Source organism: Trichechus manatus, unplaced genomic scaffold (assembly GCF_000243295.1).
Source record: "Trichechus manatus latirostris isolate Lorelei unplaced genomic scaffold, TriManLat1.0 scaffold00053, whole genome shotgun sequence".
In the NCBI taxonomy this organism is placed as follows: domain Eukaryota; kingdom Metazoa; phylum Chordata; class Mammalia; order Sirenia; family Trichechidae; genus Trichechus; species Trichechus manatus.
Genome location: NW_004443989.1, coordinates 1,334,720 through 1,352,749, shown reverse-complemented (window position 1 = coordinate 1,352,749; position 18,030 = coordinate 1,334,720). Strand labels below are relative to the sequence as shown.

The window sequence follows — 18,030 nt, the reverse complement described above, 5'->3', positions numbered from 1 at the left end:
GAAGCAGACTGCCACATCTTTCTCCCACAGAGCGGCTGGTGGGTTCGAATCACAGACTTTTTGGTTAGCAGCCGAACTCTTTTAACTACTGCACCAACTTATACCAAGCACAAAAAGACACATTTTCTAATAGTACAAGAATGTATCATTAACAAACAATCTACTTACAATAAATTATATAACACTGGCTAAGGCTGAGGTGGCAGAGAGCAGGGAAGACTCTATGTTCTTATAAAAACATATAAGGTCACAAAGGCATTCTAAATGAACCTTAAGCAGACGCATTAATATTTAAATATTACAATTTTCATTTAGGGAAAAAAAAGTCACATTATTGATAGGACAGCACACTCAAAACCAATAATGTCATGAAAACACATGCCCTTGTGTAATTTGGCAGAACAGGCTGCTCCTTGAATACAATGGGCCTTTTTATTAAATGGATCTCTTCATCCTTGGTATTTTATACAAACAAAACAAAAAAGAGAGAAGAAGAAACAAACATAACACTAGTAACAGTATTCACTTCGAACTCTATCACCGAGATGTACAAGACCTAAAAGATATGTTAGAAAAGTAAAAGGCATTATTTAACAAAAATGAAAGCAAGGCTAGCTGAGAGGAAGAAAACTGTTTGGAGACGCTGCTTCTTTTGTTTAATTATATCAAAGGGCAACAGAGCCCTCCAGTGGAGAAAAAACATAACTACATGAAGACATTTCACAGCTTTTAGGTTAATTTACAGAAAATGTGTAGTACACTTTCTTAAGATTCTTATTGTCACTGCATCAGTAAAAGCACAAGCTCAAATTACTTTGACTATTAAGTAAAACAATTTTCAAATCTAACATAACACTACAGAATCTTGATTAAGACAGAAAGAATTTTAAACACTGTCTTTAAATTACCAGTTTGAACAATTCTGCCATGGAACAATAGCTTGTATTGCCCTCATTTGTTATGTTGGCACCAAATAAAGTAAAATAAAATCTAAACCTATGCGCAAGTATGAAATTCAACTGGTGACGTAAGGCGAAGAATCAAAAAGTTTCAGGTGAGACCTAATCAAGTAGATATACAGTTTTTTACATGTATTACCAAATTAAGATGTTAGACTCACTACAATGCTTCACAATGATCTCTCCTTTTAGATATCTTAGCTTCTCAAATACTCTGATCGTGTAATTTCCATGTATGTTCAATGTCCAAGAATATTTAAATATAAATGGGCTGTTTAATTTCTAAGATACTTTCAGTTTTAATGCAACGTCACGTCATTCCAGGACTTTTTCCAATACTCTGATGAAAATCACAACATTTTCTCAGAATACTTTCAAAATCATTTTATTTATAATATGTGGGTATATTTTAGAATAAGAGAGAAGTTACAACAAATGTTTTTAATTTAAAATTATAGTTTAAATTTCCAAAAGGTTATTTTGATTATTTTTAGATTTCTTTTTTCCTCTACTTAATGAGCACCAGGTTCTTAAAAAGATAAATTCCAAGATCTCACCAGTTTAAGTCTTGTCAGTAATCAGAAAGGAAATTGTGATCAGGCATTTCAGGATACCAAGTGTAATGATCCCATATGAGTATATTTACCCAAGAAAAAGACTAAATATATCCTTAGATTTATAGAATCTTCTGGAATAAATGAAAAAGAGCCAATGGCATAGTTTAGGCTGGAAAGCTACTAACACTTGGGTTTGGAAAAGGAAACAGAAAACCGAAGGTGTAAAGGAAGGTAGTCTGTCTCATAGCTGGGAAGTGAGTGTGGATTTAAAATCTTAAGAATGAATATGCGTGTCTACAGAAGAAAAAGTTATTTTCTTATATTACTGCAGAACTGGTAGAATTTGGAATTTATACCAGATCTGAATTCATCATCCTGATGATTGTCAGAAGAAAAGAATATGGCAACTACACTGTAATTCAACACATGATTTCGGAACAAGACCCCAAGTTTTTAAAAGTGGGCTCTCTAAGCCAAGACTACCAAAATTTCAACATTATCCTATAATAACATTTGGGATTCCCTGCATAGAAATCTGATACCTTCATCTGTTTCAAGTAGAGCAAATTTTAGCATGAATTTGATAGCTGGAAAATATATTTTTTATATCATAAAATACATAAATTTCAATATGTATTAGAATCCCTGTAACAGCCCCTAGAGAGATGATTATATAACATAAATACCAATAGAAAATTGAAGTGCCATTCCTTAAATACATTTTACTGATATATACCAACGGGGACAACTTGTTCAGGAAGAAAAACAGTTTTGCTCTTGTTAATGGCTCCTCTGGCTCAAAAACCTAACCAGGCCAGGCTATTCTAGATTTCAAGTCACCACATTTGGTACAGCCCAGCATTATGAAGGTTCAAAAGGTGAAAGGAATTTTTCATCCCGACTAAACTCTGAAAAGGATCTAAAAATCTAATTTTAACTGCTACTGGTTTAAGAGTGGAAGTTAAGAAGAAAGTTTTATCATCATTACCACTGAACACTGGACTGAAAATATCTAATGGGCTCATACTTGTTAACAGCTCTTAAATATATGAGTATGTCTGACAAAACCTGGTTGTCATTCCTTAAATATGATGATAAACTGCTCTCGCTCACTGCTGCCACCTACATAAGTTCCAACAAATGTCCCCAACAGGAGATAGGGAACAGGGCTGGCACTGTCCCATGCATAGGCATTCAACTGCACCCTCGTTAGGGCTTATGTGAAGGATCCTGTCTTTGATGAGCAAATGTCAGGCTGCAGACTCAAGGAGGCAGAATTTTATACTGAACTATTTATATGCATAACCAAATTAGTTAGATTGACAGGTTGAGTCTAAAAGAGAACCTAGTAGTGTGAAATTCCCTAGCCTACAACATTCTTCTCCTGAGCCTTCACAATAAGATTTGTATTTAATGGTCACCATGTTGAAGCCATTTCCATTCATTTATACCAAATCAGAGCCATCAAGCTGCTAACTCCAGAGTCATGAAAAGCCTGCCCCTCCCTGCTCGGTGCTAAGTGAACATACATAGAAATGAACTCCTCCCCTTGTCTCTACTGGTTAGCAGTCTGGACTGAGGGGTTCCAGGTCGCTTGGTCTCCTAGCAGAAGCTTTGGGTGAAGAGATGGCTTCCCCCTGGATACTGAGATGCTGAACTCCACAGAGAGGTCCACAATCTACAGCTTTCAATCTACAAGTTCTTCAGGTTCAGAAAGCTGGCTAAACAAAGGTCAAGGAGAGAAGAGTATTAGTTTCTGAGGAGTCAATATCCTAGGCCTTGCAACTCCCTAAGAAAACAGGGAACAGAGTTGAGGCAAGGGTTACAGGATATTGGTGGGACACCCCCAGCAGTGACATATGATATGTTGACACAATCTTCACGTGGCCTGGGGGCAACCATTTATTAGTACAGTGGCCAATTTAGAGAATGTTAGTATGATCTTACTTTTAAAGTGATTAAATCACCTAGTGCAAACTTTTTCTCTAAAGGGCCAGATAGCAAATATTTTTGGCTTTGCAGGCCAAACGGTCTCTGTTCAACTACTCAGCCTTACTAGTAACACAAAAACAGCCATACACAAAATGGAAACAAACAGACATGAGTGTCAGCCAATAAACCTTTATTTACAAAATTAGGCAGCAGGCCATAGTTAGCCAACCCCTGATTTAGAGAGCTGAACCCAGTCAATGGTAACACATGACCCAAACGTTAACTGAATCCATAGTGCTTTATTCTGACATTTCCTCAGAATCTGACATTTCCTCAGAATCTTCCTTGTATCTTCCAGAATCACCCTGATCTTTTTGAGTTAAATTAAGTTTCCCTCCAATTGCCTCAGTAATATCAAACATCACAAATTCAAAATGTAGCTCTACATCACTTGTAACGGGAACCAGGGAGAAGACAAAAAAATCTGATTAGAGGTCACTTCAAACAGAGCAATGTCCTAGTCAAACCCTAAAGTCCGTCAAGGAAGAGATGTCCCCTCCAACCACCTCACTGTCCCTTTCCACAACTGAGAGATCCTCACCGCTGGCAATTCCAACAAAGCAATGCCTGCCTTGTAGAGAATTAAAAAAAGAAAATAACAGAACCATTGGAAATATCAGATTTGCAAGTCAGTGTCTGAAGCAAAGTAGACATCTATGCGTTTTAGCTGTGGAGTCACCACTCTCAAAATAAATATGAATATGTTTTCTTTCAGCCCAGTCTACTTCAAAGAGACCAGAAATTCACAAGGCTAAAGATTTAACAGCTTATAGATAAGAAGCAGGCATCACTGAGTGGCAAAAGGTAAGGGAATTCCAACATCATTAAAACTATGATAGAAGATGACTCTTGAATGTCCAGAAGTGGAAATGAAGACGCCCAATTCACTCTGAATTCAGCTATTTCATTTGAAATGGGCAGAAATAAGGAGTGATAGCAATTTATAAATTAGCATGTTTCATAGTTCAGTAGAATGAAGAACTTTATCTAGAAGCTACAGCCTACTTGGGCAAGGACACATTCTAAGGCAGCCATGCAGGATATAAAAGTTAACTTAGGACGAAAAGCCATGTGCCTATCTGCAGCTGCTTCTTTTCTTCATGCCTGATACTACTGGTGCAGAGAGAAAGTTATTTCCAAGTATTTGATTGACTGGAATGTTCAGTATGAAATTATTTCAAAAATTAAGAATAAAAATCTCCAGCACTCACCTAGACTTATGCTTCGGAAGAGTGGAAAGGGTAAATGAGGTGAGATGCTGTGTTAAAGGCAATTTCTGAGGGAAGGTAGAGCTCAGGAAGAGCTGTGGGTGTTTGAATAGGAAGAACTGGTCTCCCTAAGACCTTCCATAATATCCCTTCTGTCCTGAGTTTTATGATTTGCGCACAATGTTCAACTGGACCACAGACACTGACTTGCAGTACCCACAAAATAAATTACGAACATCAGGAAGGAAGGGCCTCCAAGAGGAAGTGGGAGCTGTAAAGAGGTACAAAGATTTGGGGGCTTTTCTCAAAGGGTTTGAGATCCATGCTGACCAACGACACATTTATTCTGCAATGTTTCAGAATCTCCTTCTCTATCATAATTAAATATCAAACTAAATGAAGCTCTTTTTACATTCTGAACCATTATATTATTCCTGTATTAGCCTGGTGCTATAAATCTTTGGAAGACTATTAGCCATATTCAAATGTATGTTATCTAACATCAGAGCAAAGTCTGAACACTTACATGGAAAATAACCAAATAATTACATGGCAAAAACATATTTTACTAATTAAAGAACAGTCTAGCCAGAAGATTAAGGGAATGAGATCTTTTAATTTTCTGGTTAACTGAGTGTTAAATTAAAAAAAAAAAAAAAAGGATCTTTAAGTGCTTGTTTAAGTCCTTATTTTTTTAAATTATTCTACACTATATTGGTCCATTTGAGCCCTGGTGGCTTAGTGGTTAAGAGCTCAGCTGCCAACAAAAAGGTCAGCAGTTCAAATCCACCAGCCATTCCTTGGAAACACTATGGGGCAGTTCTACTCTATCCTATAGGGTCGTTATGAGTCGGAATCGACTCAACAGCAACAAAGTTTTTTTTGTTGTTGTTGTTTTTATACTAGTCCATTCACACTCTCGCCATAACAGTAGTCAATATAATCAAAACAATATATTGTTTCTTGGATGACTGAGGATCTGGCCATTATTTTGAATATAGTGTCATGAGTTTTGACATCAATAGCTACACAGAATTTATCCCAATGCAGAGGTTCAGACAACTGGACTAAACATATTCAAACTCCAGGATGAGGTCTGAAAGTTGATTTTAAATAAATCTTTCAGGTTTTTTTTTTTTTTTTTAAATTCCATTTGCTTCTTTATCCTGATAGACAAGTGCAGTCAAAAGTTCTGCTCTGGGACTGTAGCCTATCAAATTTTAGACCTTATACTATATACTTTAAGAATGCATTCTTATCTTCTGTGCTTCCCCGATGCTAGGGAATGCTTCCAGAAGGCTGAAAGAGTCATTCAAAATTAAGGGAGGCAGAGAAAGAAGGGCATGGAAGTGATGCATGAAGGGGTGAGAAGACACAAGCATAGGAGACAGATAGCCAACAGGTGGCATCAGGGGGGCTGTAGGGCGGGCAATCAGACACAGAGGACTTGAGAGAAGACAGTCCATGAAACTTCATGCTTTTTATCTAAATTTCTCTGAAGATGCATATCCTAACTAAAAGCAATTGACTCTTACTGATGCAGATATTGATGTAATGGGTCCAAACAAAATCATATGAAGAGTTATGGTACCATCTGCTTCGCCTCTGCTTCTTTACCAGCCTATGATGCTTCGGGGACCCTGCTAGAGGAAGGAACCGCCCCCAGCACACACAAGCCATCCACCTCATGGTAATCACTGTAACTAAACTCTAGCAATTGAGAGGGTTACGTTAGAGGTTATGACAAGAACTAATTTATTCTCCAATTTTACAAAGAAATAAGATCCTTTTCCCTAAGGAAAATGATATTCTCAGTGACCAATCAAAACCTGCAGTATCTTTTGTTCCAAAGTCATGATACGTTGTTGTTCCACATATTCCATTACCAATCAATTTTGGTTTGAATAACCCAGGTAATTGGAATATGTCCGTACACCACATAGACCAGGTCAAAAACTCTTAGGCTGAGCCTGTTGTCTCTAATCCCTGAATACCAAAATAGGCACAACCTTTTGCTGAGTGTTCAGCTTTTAGAGAATTCAAGGTCAGCTCCAACACGGCCTTCCATGATAACACTGGCATTTAAAAAAGAGGTCATGATTTTAATGAAACGGTAGCTGAAAAGGACTATAAATATATTTTTAAATTATAGAATCACTACCAAAACTTTCACTGCATTAGATTTATGTGGATTTCATTTATAGCAGTCACACAAAAAATAAAATAAAATAAAATCATTGTAACAGCCTACCGATTCCTGAATTGGCTCCAGTAACGATGACCACTTTTCCAGTGAAATCTCGGCCCTGGAGTATTTCCATAGCGGTGGTGCTGCCATCATACCTCTGTCTGGTGGTTGGCTTCGTCGGATTATCATCCACAGTAAATGCCAGTCTTGGGTCCAAATATGTGGTTCTTTTATTTATATGACTGCAAAGAGAAGGGAAGAGTATTTTATATTAAGCCATAGCTGTGAACACAGCATTTAGAACTATAAAATAATCTCCTAGTTCAGGAAAATCCCATTTCTCATTTACCAAAAGGCTTATTCTTAACACTGAAAAGAACTGGGCCCCTTTTATCCTCTGGCCTCATGAAGGATAACACTCCTGCCTAGAAAGACAGTCATCGAATTCTTTTCTATAGAATTACCTGTAAAAGACACGGTAATATACAGTAACCTTTGCCTTCTGGCCTTAGATCTCAAAAAAGCCTTCTTGAGAAGTCTTTCTTTTTTAATTCATGCAAATGTAGCTATACGATCTGTCAGCCACTCTTTTCAGCAGATCTCCAATTCAATCACTTAGCCCTGTACACCATCCTAAGATTGGCAGAGAAGTAAGAAACCTCAGAAATATGAGCCTTAAGTAAATACAAAACTGGCCAACTACTAAATTCTAATGATTTTTCATTTTAACACTGAACTAATTTTGATTTGGAGTTTATCTAAATCTTATAAAGAAAATATTAAAATATATTCATACATATGGATTAATAGGTTACTCCTTATGTAACAGAGGAAACCCTGGTGGCATAGTGGTTAGGAGCTACAGCTGCTAACCAAAAAGGCTGGCAGCCTGAATCTACCAGGCACTCCTTAGAAATCCTATGGGGCAGTTCTACTCTGTCCTTTAGGGTTGCTTTGAATTGGAATTGACTCAATGGCAATGGGTTTGGTTTTTGGTACGTAACAGAATTTTTTACATTTTAAATGTATTCTTGAGATTTTGAATAAATAGATCTCAAAACATCTTAAAAACTATTAAAAACTCTCCAGAAATAACAATAAATAAGATTGCAGAATTTACAATGTATTTGTAATATATAATTTGTAACACGTTTTATTGTTGCTGTTGTTAGCTGCAGTTGAGTCAGCCCCCAACTCATGGCGACCCAATGCACAAATGGAACAAGATATACATAACCAAACCCAAACCTGTTGCCATCAAGTGGATTCCAACTCATAGTGACCCTACAGGACAGAGGAGAACTGCCCTACAGGGTTTCCAAGGAGCGCCTGGTACTTTTAAACTGCCGACTTTTTGGTTAGCAGCCTGAGTTCTATGGAGCCCTGGTGGTTAACTGCACCACCAGGGCTCCATACATACGTGTAACATGTAACAAATATATGCATGTATAACATTATTTATATATATGGTTATATATTATACATATTATATACGTATATATTTATAAAATTACATTTAGTTTAAAAATCTGTACTCTTTACCCAATAAATACTAAGACCCAAGAATAAGCCAGTCTTTATTTTAATTATAATCATAGCCTGCCAAATAAGCATGATGACTCCAATGTTATATGCAGACAATACAGCAGCAGTGTACTGAAGCTGGCTCACACTGGCTCACAAGAATCAAACGTGCCTATCTCTTCCCAGCTCCACAGTGACTTCACATTGGCAGCCTGAACTCAGCTACGGTGGAAGCATTTACATCATGAAAACAAATCAAAGGTTTTTTATAGAGAGCTGGTTGGTAAACATTTACCAGCATGCCACTGTTAACAAGCTCAGAATGGTCAGGTGACTAGCTGGGGGCGGGGGGGTGGCTAGGATTCAACCCAGCTCTAGCTGGACTGCAAAGTCCCTGCTTGTTCCGCTACGCTAGACCAGGGTTGGCAAACTATGGTCCAAGAGGCCAAATCCAGCCCACCACCTGTTTCTGTAAATAACGTTTTATTAAAATACAGCCACATCCATTAATGTACATATTGTCTATTGCTGCTTTCATGCAATGATGGCAGAGTTGAGTAGTTGTGATAGAAACCATATGGCCTTCAAAACCTAAAATATATACTATCTGCTCCCTAACAGAAAAAGTCTGACAACCCCTGTTCTAGAGAAAATCAGTGGTTCTCAAACTACAGTACATCAGAATCATCTGAAACCACCACCAAACCCACTGCCATCGAGTGGATTCCAGCTCATAGCGACCCTACAGGACAGAGTAGAACTGCCCCATAGGGTTTCCAAGGCTATAAATCTTTATAGAAGCAGACTACCACATTTTTTTCTCATGGAGCAGCTGGTGGTTTCGAACCACTAACCTCTCGGTAAGCTGCTGAGCACTTTAACCACTGCACCACCAGGCCTCCTTGAACCACCTGAAGGGCTTGTTAAAAAATAGACTGGAGGGCCCCACCCCAAGTTTCTCATTCAGGAAAAACTCTGGAATGGAATAAATTCCAATAATACATTCCTAAGAATATGCATTTCCAGTAAGTTCCCAGATGATGCTGATGCTCCGGGAACCATACTTTGGGATCCACTGCTATAGGTCAGTTAAGAGTAACACTCATTTCTAAGCATGGGTGCAAAACATCTGCAACATATAACCAAAGGGCTGATATCCATAATTTATTAAGAAAAACTTTTACAAACTAATAAACCAAACCCTTTGCCGGTGAGTCAATTCCAACTCAAAGCAAGCCTATAGGACACAGTAGAACTGCCCCACAGGATTTCCAAGGAGTGGCTGGTAGATTCGAACTGCTGACATTTTGGTTAGCAGCCAAACACTTAATCACTACACTACCAACTAACAGGAGATAACAAACATACTTCACACATCCAACCTGCCAGTCTCCTTTCTGTGGCTGCTCACAGCAGCTGAGAGACATGCAACCCATGGTCCTTTTGCTCTCAATACTAGTTATGCATCAAGAGTTCACTAGGTTGTTCCTAAAGTCCTTATGCCTTGAGAACTATTACCATGTGAGGGGAAAAGAAAGTGTCACTGTATTATGAATGCTTCGGGAAGTCTTAAAGACAAGTAGCTAAAAAAAGTTTTAGTTCAATCAGGTACACTGAAAACACCATAAAAAATCCAGAAAGATTCAGCACTCAGATTTTTTTGAAAAGTTAAGTTTTTGCTCAACTTTAAAGAAACTGGAAATTGCAGAAGCTATGCTATGGGTGTCCTACTTTAAGCTACATTATGCTTTGGGGACAAAGACCACACTGCAGTTCAAGCAGCAGGTGCATATTCAGAGCAGGTCTGGCCCCACCCCAAAAGCTTGGTGTATTTTAACAGAACGTTAAAATAAAATGTTTATGTTACATACATACCTTTTCTAAAAAAGTAACTCCTTGCTTAAATCAACTTCTATTAACTAACAAATCCTAACTCCATAAAAAAGAAAACCAAACATTCATTCTTCTCTTGACTACAGTAGTCAAGAGGGCAGAGTCTGGAGCAGCCACTTGGGTTCAAATCCTGGCTCTGCCACTTACTCACTGTGGGATCCTTAATAAGTCACTTACCTGCTCAGTCTGTGTCATCAGCAGCAAAGCATGGATAATAACAGTACTGCCCCTTAGGGTTACTGTGAGGACTGAATGAGCTAATACTGCAGATATAAGGTTATTTGAACCGTGCCTGGCTCATGCTATATGCTTGATAAGTGGTTAATATTCTTGTTATTGGAATTTATTCCAAGGACAGAATCAGAGAGGTGAAAAAGTTTTAGAGACCAAAAAAAAAAAAACCCTCTGCCATCGAGTCGATTCTGACTCATAGCAACCCTACAGGATAGAACAGAACTGCCCCACAGGGTTTCCAAGCAGCTGCTTGTGGATTCAAACTGCCAACCTTTATGTTTAGCAGCCGAGCTCTTAACCACTGTGCCACCAGGGCTCCTTTAGAGACAAGGATGCCCAAAATATTATTCATAATTATAGATGTCCAATGACAGGAATTTAACAACATCAGTGCTCAATAGGTAATTTGATAAATTATAGTATATCTGTACAAAATACATACTCTGTAAACCCATTACCGTCAAGTTGATTCCGATTCACAGCAAACCTACAGGACAGGGAAACCATAGGATTTCCAAGGCTGTGAACTTTCAGGAAGCAGACTGCCAGGTCTTTTCTCACTCAGAGCAGCTGGTGGGTTCAAACCGCCAACCTTTTGGTTAGCAGCTGAGCACTTAACCGCTGCAGCACCGAGGCTCCTCAAAATACTCTATAGCCATTAAATATTGTCATCTTGAAAAATATGAGAAAATGCTCACAACATATTATGTGGGAAAAGCTGGTTACTAAGCAATTCACATAGTACATTCTTTTTTTTGCATAGAGAACAGACTGGAAGAGTTAATCCAAAAATTGTAGTAGTTATTCCTGCCAATAACATTATGATCATATACTTCATATTTTTCTAGTCAAATCTATTAAAAAGCAAGATGGTCAAGAATAGTTTCTATGTAGACACTTACTCGACAAAGAACACCTGTCCATTCTCATCAGTTTCTTGTTCCCATCCGTATGGCAGGTCTGAAACACAGGAAAGACTGATAAGTTGATGTGTGGCAGGGTAAATGGAAGCCCCCTCCCCAGGATTCCCAGGAAAGAGGGAGAGGCCCATACCTGGCCAGTCCAAGCTCTCTAAGCCTATCTCATCAGACCAACAGCTTCAACATACTGAAGTCATGCAATCTGATCGTGGCCGTTGCACAAGGCCCATTACTCCAACTGGACCACACATTTGTGTCTCTTGCTTTTAAAGAAAACCCTATCTCATTCTTGCTCAGTCTTAAAAGCTCCATCCATCTCCTGTTTCTGCCATGAACCTTTCCAGATGCTCCAATCAACATGAATTCTCACTTGGATGAATTCACAGAACATGTCTATATGGATAGCAGGAACACAACACATTGTTCATATGCTGACTTGTGGCATCTCTTTTGCAATATTATCAAGCAGTTTCTTTTCTTTTTTTTTTTTTTTCCACGTTTACATCTTGTCTCTTCAACTGGACCCTAAAGCCTTTGAGGGCAAGGACCTTCTTGTACTTCTATTCCACGGATCTCCCACTTTCAAAAAGAAGCACCCAGAAGGCATGGAGATCTTTGTGGAATTCCATAAAATACTCGTATCTTTAATTCCGTGATATGAACCAAGAACAATTTTTACAAACAGACCATAGGAAACATGAGTCAAGGACTCTGATTATGAAGAACTAGATGATGCCCAGCTACCACCAATGACCACCCTGACAGGAACACAACAGAGAGTCCCTGATGGAGCAGGAGAAAGGTGGGGTGCGGAACTCAAATTCTAGCAAAAAGACGAGACTTAATGGTCTGAGACTGGAGGAACCCTGGAAAGCATGGCCCCCGGACTCTCTGTCAGCTCAGAACTAAAACAATTTCTGAGGCCAACTCTTCAGACAAAGATTGGACCTGAATGTGGGACATAAAACAATACTTGTGAAGAGGGTGCTTCTTAGCTCATGTAGATACATGAGACCAAACAGGCAGCTTCTATCCGGAGGTGAGATGAGAAGGCAGAAAGGGTTAGGAGCTGGTTGAATGGACATGGGAAATTAAGGGTGGAAAGGAGGAGTGTGCTGTCACAGTATAGTAGGAGCAATCAGGGTCACATAACTTTCACTTAACTACAACAATAAACAAAAAAAAAAGAAGAAAAAAACACTCATTATTTTAACACCTTTTTTAAGACCAGTAAGAAATCATCCTCACTCCACCTCGACATCTCATCACCTCCTTCTGCCAAATCCTGTAACTCCTAAGAGTCCAGTTCCTTGATGGCTCTCTACAGAGAGCTGTCCCAAAATGACATAGTGACCTGTCACCTCTCTGCCTGTGACATGTTACCTGTCTAATTAATGCTATAAATACAAGGTTCTTTGGTTTATGATGACAACAACATACAAACCTCCTGCTACTCTTTTTCTTTTTCCAGTTTTTGGATGCTCCCATTGAGTCTTCTCCTCCGTGTGACTGTTAAAAAATCCACAAAACAATAATCAGCTAGAGTTACACTTCTAAAAAATAATCAATAGCATTAAATGTTTTCCCTCCCAGATTATACTACCACTTAAAAGTAGTAAAGTCAGACATTCAAGGAAGAAATATTTAGAATAGAAATCTTACTGTTTACATCAGGTCAAATTCCCCAAGTTGTAGGGAAATGCAATCCTGTGAAAATCTCCTGAAAGCCTACCTCTATAGGCTAGTGCGGAAGGAGGAGGAGGAACAAGAGGAGGAGAAAGAGAAGGGGAAGAGGGAGGAAAGGGAAGGGAAGGGAAGAAAGGTCTCAGTCTTACTACAATCTTCCATCAATATGAAATCATGCCACAGGCCTTTATGCTGATGTCAATGTAGTTTCTTCCCTCCTCCCATACCTCATTTATTCACACCAGGGCCTGTGCCTCCCTATGTCCCATCACTGTCTTGCCAGTGCCTGCCCCCACCGCTTCAGTCACACTGGCCTCTACCTAACCTCAACCCTACCTTGCTCACTCCTGCCTCAGGGATTTTGTCCTGGCTGTTGTCTCTACCTGGAATATTCCTGCCCCAGATCTTCCTGCTTGGCTCATTCTCATGTTTCTGGTCAAAGTTCACCTCCTCCAGGAAGGCATCTTTCACCCGCTGGCTACAGCGAACCCTCCCAGGCCCACCCAACTGCAGCTTCACCCCATCAGCCCCCAATTCCTTGCCCTGCTTATATTTTGTTGTATTTTAGAGCCCCATCACTAACTGAAATGATTTTGTTTGCCAGCTTATTTATCTCCAACACACAGTTCCATGAAGGCAGGTATTTCTGGCTTGTTCACTATGGAGCCTGGACAGTGCCTGGCCAATGGCAGGAGCTCAAGAAATACCTGATGAATGAAGGAACAACTGAATGAATGAATGAACAAATGAGTTCACAGCCTGGTGGGGGACAGACACACGGTCATGAAATGGTGCAGCGCACACAATGGGAGACAGAAGCTGTGGCCTCATGGGAGCCAGAAGAAACGAGGCCACTTTCTCAACAATGGTGAGGCTGACAATGCGAAACCAGGGCCAGAGAGGGTGGGATCAGGCAAAGGACAAGAAAAAGGGATGAGAGAAGCCAAGTGACCTGCAGGACAGGAAGTATCACACCAGGTCAGAGTGGGCAGGCCCTTGCCTCATTCGATTTCTCAGCTTGCACGTACCTTTCCCAATCTGCCCTGGGGATCTTTAAAGCACGTTCTCCCCTGGATAGGAAGAAGTGGGTCACTGGACAATAATCCCCAATCCCAGCCCCACCAAAGACAATAATAACCAGAGATAGACCTCAAGTTCCCGCTAGGGGCACACAGGGCTCAGATCTGTAGCCTGTGGCACACATCCATCCTGATGGGCACAGCTGACCCCAGTGAAGAACCCCGGGTCTAAGTGAAGAGAGTAATTTGGTGGTTGAGGACTCCGGAGATTGGCTCTCCCGCTTACCAGCTGCATGCCCTGGAAAAAATTGTTTAACCTCCCTGTGCTTCAGTTTCCTCATCAGCAAAATGGAGATAACAGTAACATCTGTTGCTGTTGTTAGGTGCCATCTCACAGTGACCCCAAGAGAGAAAATACAATGCCCCCATAGGGTTTCCTAGGCTGCAATCTTTACAGGAGCAGATTGCTAGGTCTTTCCTCCCATAGAGCCACTGGTGGGTTCGAACTGCTCACAAGTTTTGGTTAACAGCTGAGCGCTTAACATTGCACCACCAGGCATCCCTATGGTAACAACTACTCAGGGTTATAGAAAGGGCTGAATAAGCTAACATATGTGAAGAACTCAGAACTGTACCTTTCACATAAAAGCATTTTTTTTCAAAGTAAATACTTACATGGAAAAATTAATTAAAAGGTGTTCTTTTAGGTGTATAAAGCAAGAGATGCTCACGTGTAGTAGCATAAAATTTGTATATAATTTTCACTAATAAACTGTTGCAATTTGGTCTCAGAAAAAAAAAGGTGTTCTTTTTAATTGTAACCTAAAATGAGTTTTTAATAAAGAGTAAATTACAACATGTCCCCAAAGTGTTATCTTTCTTAACTAGAAGCCTTCTTTTATTTTTTTTTTCTTTCAATAAGCTTTTTGTCATTTAAAGAAATAATTAAATAATTTTAATTTAAACCAAAGGGGTCAAAATTACATTTATACTACATTACGTGAACATCACTTTCAGGGATGTTCTTCCAAGTTTTTTGTTTTTTTAAGCATCGTTTCTGTAAAGTTGGCACCGAGATCTAGAGCTCACAGTGAGGAAGAGCCCAGGTGAGCTTCCCGTGGAAGAGAACTGTCTTCCAACAGGGAAAGGTTAGCTGTCCTCTGACAGCCAAGAGGCCTGGGCTGCAGAAGAGGAAGGGAGGGTGGGAAGGATTCAGGAAGGCCCTGGCACTTGGACCTCATTCCTCCACCCCATCTCCCACAGAGCAGCCTCTTTAGACCACTACAGGGAGAGAAGAAAGGACTGGCCAGCTCTCTCTGGCAGCAGGTCTGCCCTCAGCAGGTGGGAATGTCCCAGAGCTCCCCTTACTTGGTAAGACCCCAGAAACAGGGAATGACTGCCTCTCCCTGGGGACCCCAGGCTGGTGGGGGTTCCATGTGATGTGGGTGTCTTTGGGGGTCTATCAGTACACCGTGGGGCATGCAGTAAAGGTGAGCAGGTAAGCAGGAACGGGGTAAAGCTGGGAAAGGAATTTCCACAAGGCCCCAGAGGTCTCAACAGGAGCTACAGCTTCTGTGCACCAGCCCTGGCCTTGGGCCTGGCCCTGCTGCAGCAAGAGGAAGACATGCTGGAAAAAGGAAATGGCTTGAAGACAGTCTTCATGAGAGCACATTATCAAAGTTTCCCAGCCCCCAAGAGAAGGACTAGTGACCCTTCCCGAGTTAGGAGGGAAAAGAAAGACCAGAGACACTCACAGGTCAGGAGAGATCAAGGAGACTGTTGAGAGTCCAGGGTTAGGAAAGATCAAAGAACAGAGAGCCCAGCAGGACTGGACAGATCTGGAAAGAAGTACCCTCCAGCTATGGAAGTCAGTCAAGACCAGTCACCCAAGTCAGTGTAAAAGAGGGGCCTTGTAGAGACCCAAAATCTGTACTTAAGGCACTCTCTAGCTGCAGAGACAGCGGGACAGTTAACAGTTACTGAGCAATTATTAGTTTTTATTAGTAGTATTTATGACACATTCTGTTAAGTGCTTTATGCATAGTGCCTGAACTCTCATATCAACCCATTTTACAGATAAGGAAACCAATACTTAAGTGTTCTTTCAATTTCCCAAGGTCACACAGTAAATGACGGGGCCAAGACTCTGAAGCCTCTGCTACTGTTTCCAGCACTTTCCCAGGAAAGGATAATGAAACTCTGTAGGACATTTGTTAAAAAGTACATACTCCCACGTCCCCACCCCAGACCCCTGAGAAGGGACCTGGACATCTACACGTTGTTTTATTTTCTGTATTCTGTTTTTGGATAAGGCCAGTTTGCCCACCACTGCGCCGTGCAGTGCTGCCTTCTAAACAGCAGAGGGCGCACCTGGACGTTGCCAGGTGACCCTCGCTTGACCCAGGGCTCCAGAATGGGGGCCGGCCCCTGCTCGGGAACCGGCGAAACCCTTCAGCTGAAACTCTTTAGCAACTACTTCCACCGCGCACCGCCCTCGCCAGGCAAGCCCGCGGTGACGCGCAGGTGGAGTGCGAGGGCAGTGGAGTGGCCGGGCACGTGAGGCCGTCAGGATTCCAGGTGCGTCCTAGCCCGGCGGCGCCCACTGCGGCCCCCTTACTTGGCATAGTAAACCCAGCCGTCCTTGGTGGTTCTTTCCTCCCAGCCCGGAGGCAGCTCGTCCTCGCTGTCCGTGTCGTCCAGGCCCGCGTAGCGCAGGGCTGCCATGGCGGGGTGAGGAGGTGCTCGATTACCCACTCGCTGAGTCGCCGGCTGCCGGGTCTCCTCACCCAGAAACTCCCGCTTCAACCAAGCGCAGAGCGCGTTGGCCCCCGACCGCTCGCGCCTGCGCACTGCGCCGCCCAAAGCCGAGCAGCTGATTCCGTAGCTGTAATCCAGTCTCCAGAGTTTCAAAACTGCCAGCTGGAAATGGGCGGGGCCCGAGGAGAAGCGTAGTGAAAGCGCCTAGGAGGTCGCACTGCCACTCGGCTGGAAGTAGAAGCCGGAGAACATTGCACGTTTCTGGAGATGGAGTGGAGCTTCGTCAAACTGGGCTGCCGAGAAGGGACGTGCGCATCCTGTCAGTGTCCAGGACTTCATCCGTTGCTGGGAGACCCGTAATCCCTTCCGCGTTATTCTGCCCAATCCTGCGGGAGCTCTAGCAAAGAGGCATCCTGGGAGATGTAGTCCAGGCACAACCGTGCTGGAAAGTAGAGCTGACAGGAAAGATTCCGGTGGTGGTTCTCTGGGCTGCAGCCCCTTCTTGTTTTAGCGCCTTATGAAGAGTGAATGTTCCTGCTCAGAAACCTTCCAGGGTTCTCCATCACCCAGACTAAGTGTGAGTCACAAACTTTGTTGTGTATATAAATCACCTGGAGAACGTTAAAAATGCAAATTCTCGCACTTTCTGATTACTCAGGCAGTCTGACAGAAGTTTCTTCCCTCTTCAGCGTGATTCTGTTAATAATAATAATAACTAACTATCGAGCGTTTAATATCGGGTCCTGAGTTAGGAATTCACGGACTGTCTCTTTCAAATACCTGACACCATTGTCAGGTGTTAGCTAACTACCCAAGGATGCTCAGCTAGAAAACCGAGAGCTGGGAATATGCGCAGTTGATACTCTATTACTGCATTGTAATCATCTGTGTACTCCCGACTAAACTGAGAAAAAACCATATCTTAAGCTTCTTTTTATCCCTAACATTTAGTAAAATGTCTGGACCTACAAGTTTATTGAGTGAAATGAATGAATGTGATTCCTTCAGCACTTAGGGGTAGTCCTTTATGAATCAACCCTAATTAAAAACAAAATTCCAACTTTGGAGTACTGACGAACCAAACCAAACCCAT

General features: G+C 41.4%; 1 protein-coding gene across 2 annotated transcripts in view; it reads right to left on the bottom strand.

The window, feature by feature from the left end:
• WWOX (WW domain containing oxidoreductase) overlaps positions 1-17,256 on the bottom strand; it is a 1,054,678-nt gene extending 1,037,422 nt beyond the window's left edge. For both annotated transcript variants that reach the window (XM_004377707.3, XM_023732526.1), the window contains exons 1-4: positions 16,798-17,256; positions 12,920-12,984; positions 11,458-11,515; positions 6,968-7,146 (exon numbers count right to left, since the gene is read on the bottom strand). In XM_004377707.3, the coding sequence (XP_004377764.2) occupies positions 6,968-7,146; positions 11,458-11,515; positions 12,920-12,984; positions 16,798-16,904 (409 nt within the window). In that variant the 5' untranslated portion in view covers positions 16,905-17,256. The remainder of the gene's footprint in view (positions 1-6,967; positions 7,147-11,457; positions 11,516-12,919; positions 12,985-16,797) is intronic.
• Between the last annotated feature and the right edge of the window lie 774 nt (positions 17,257-18,030).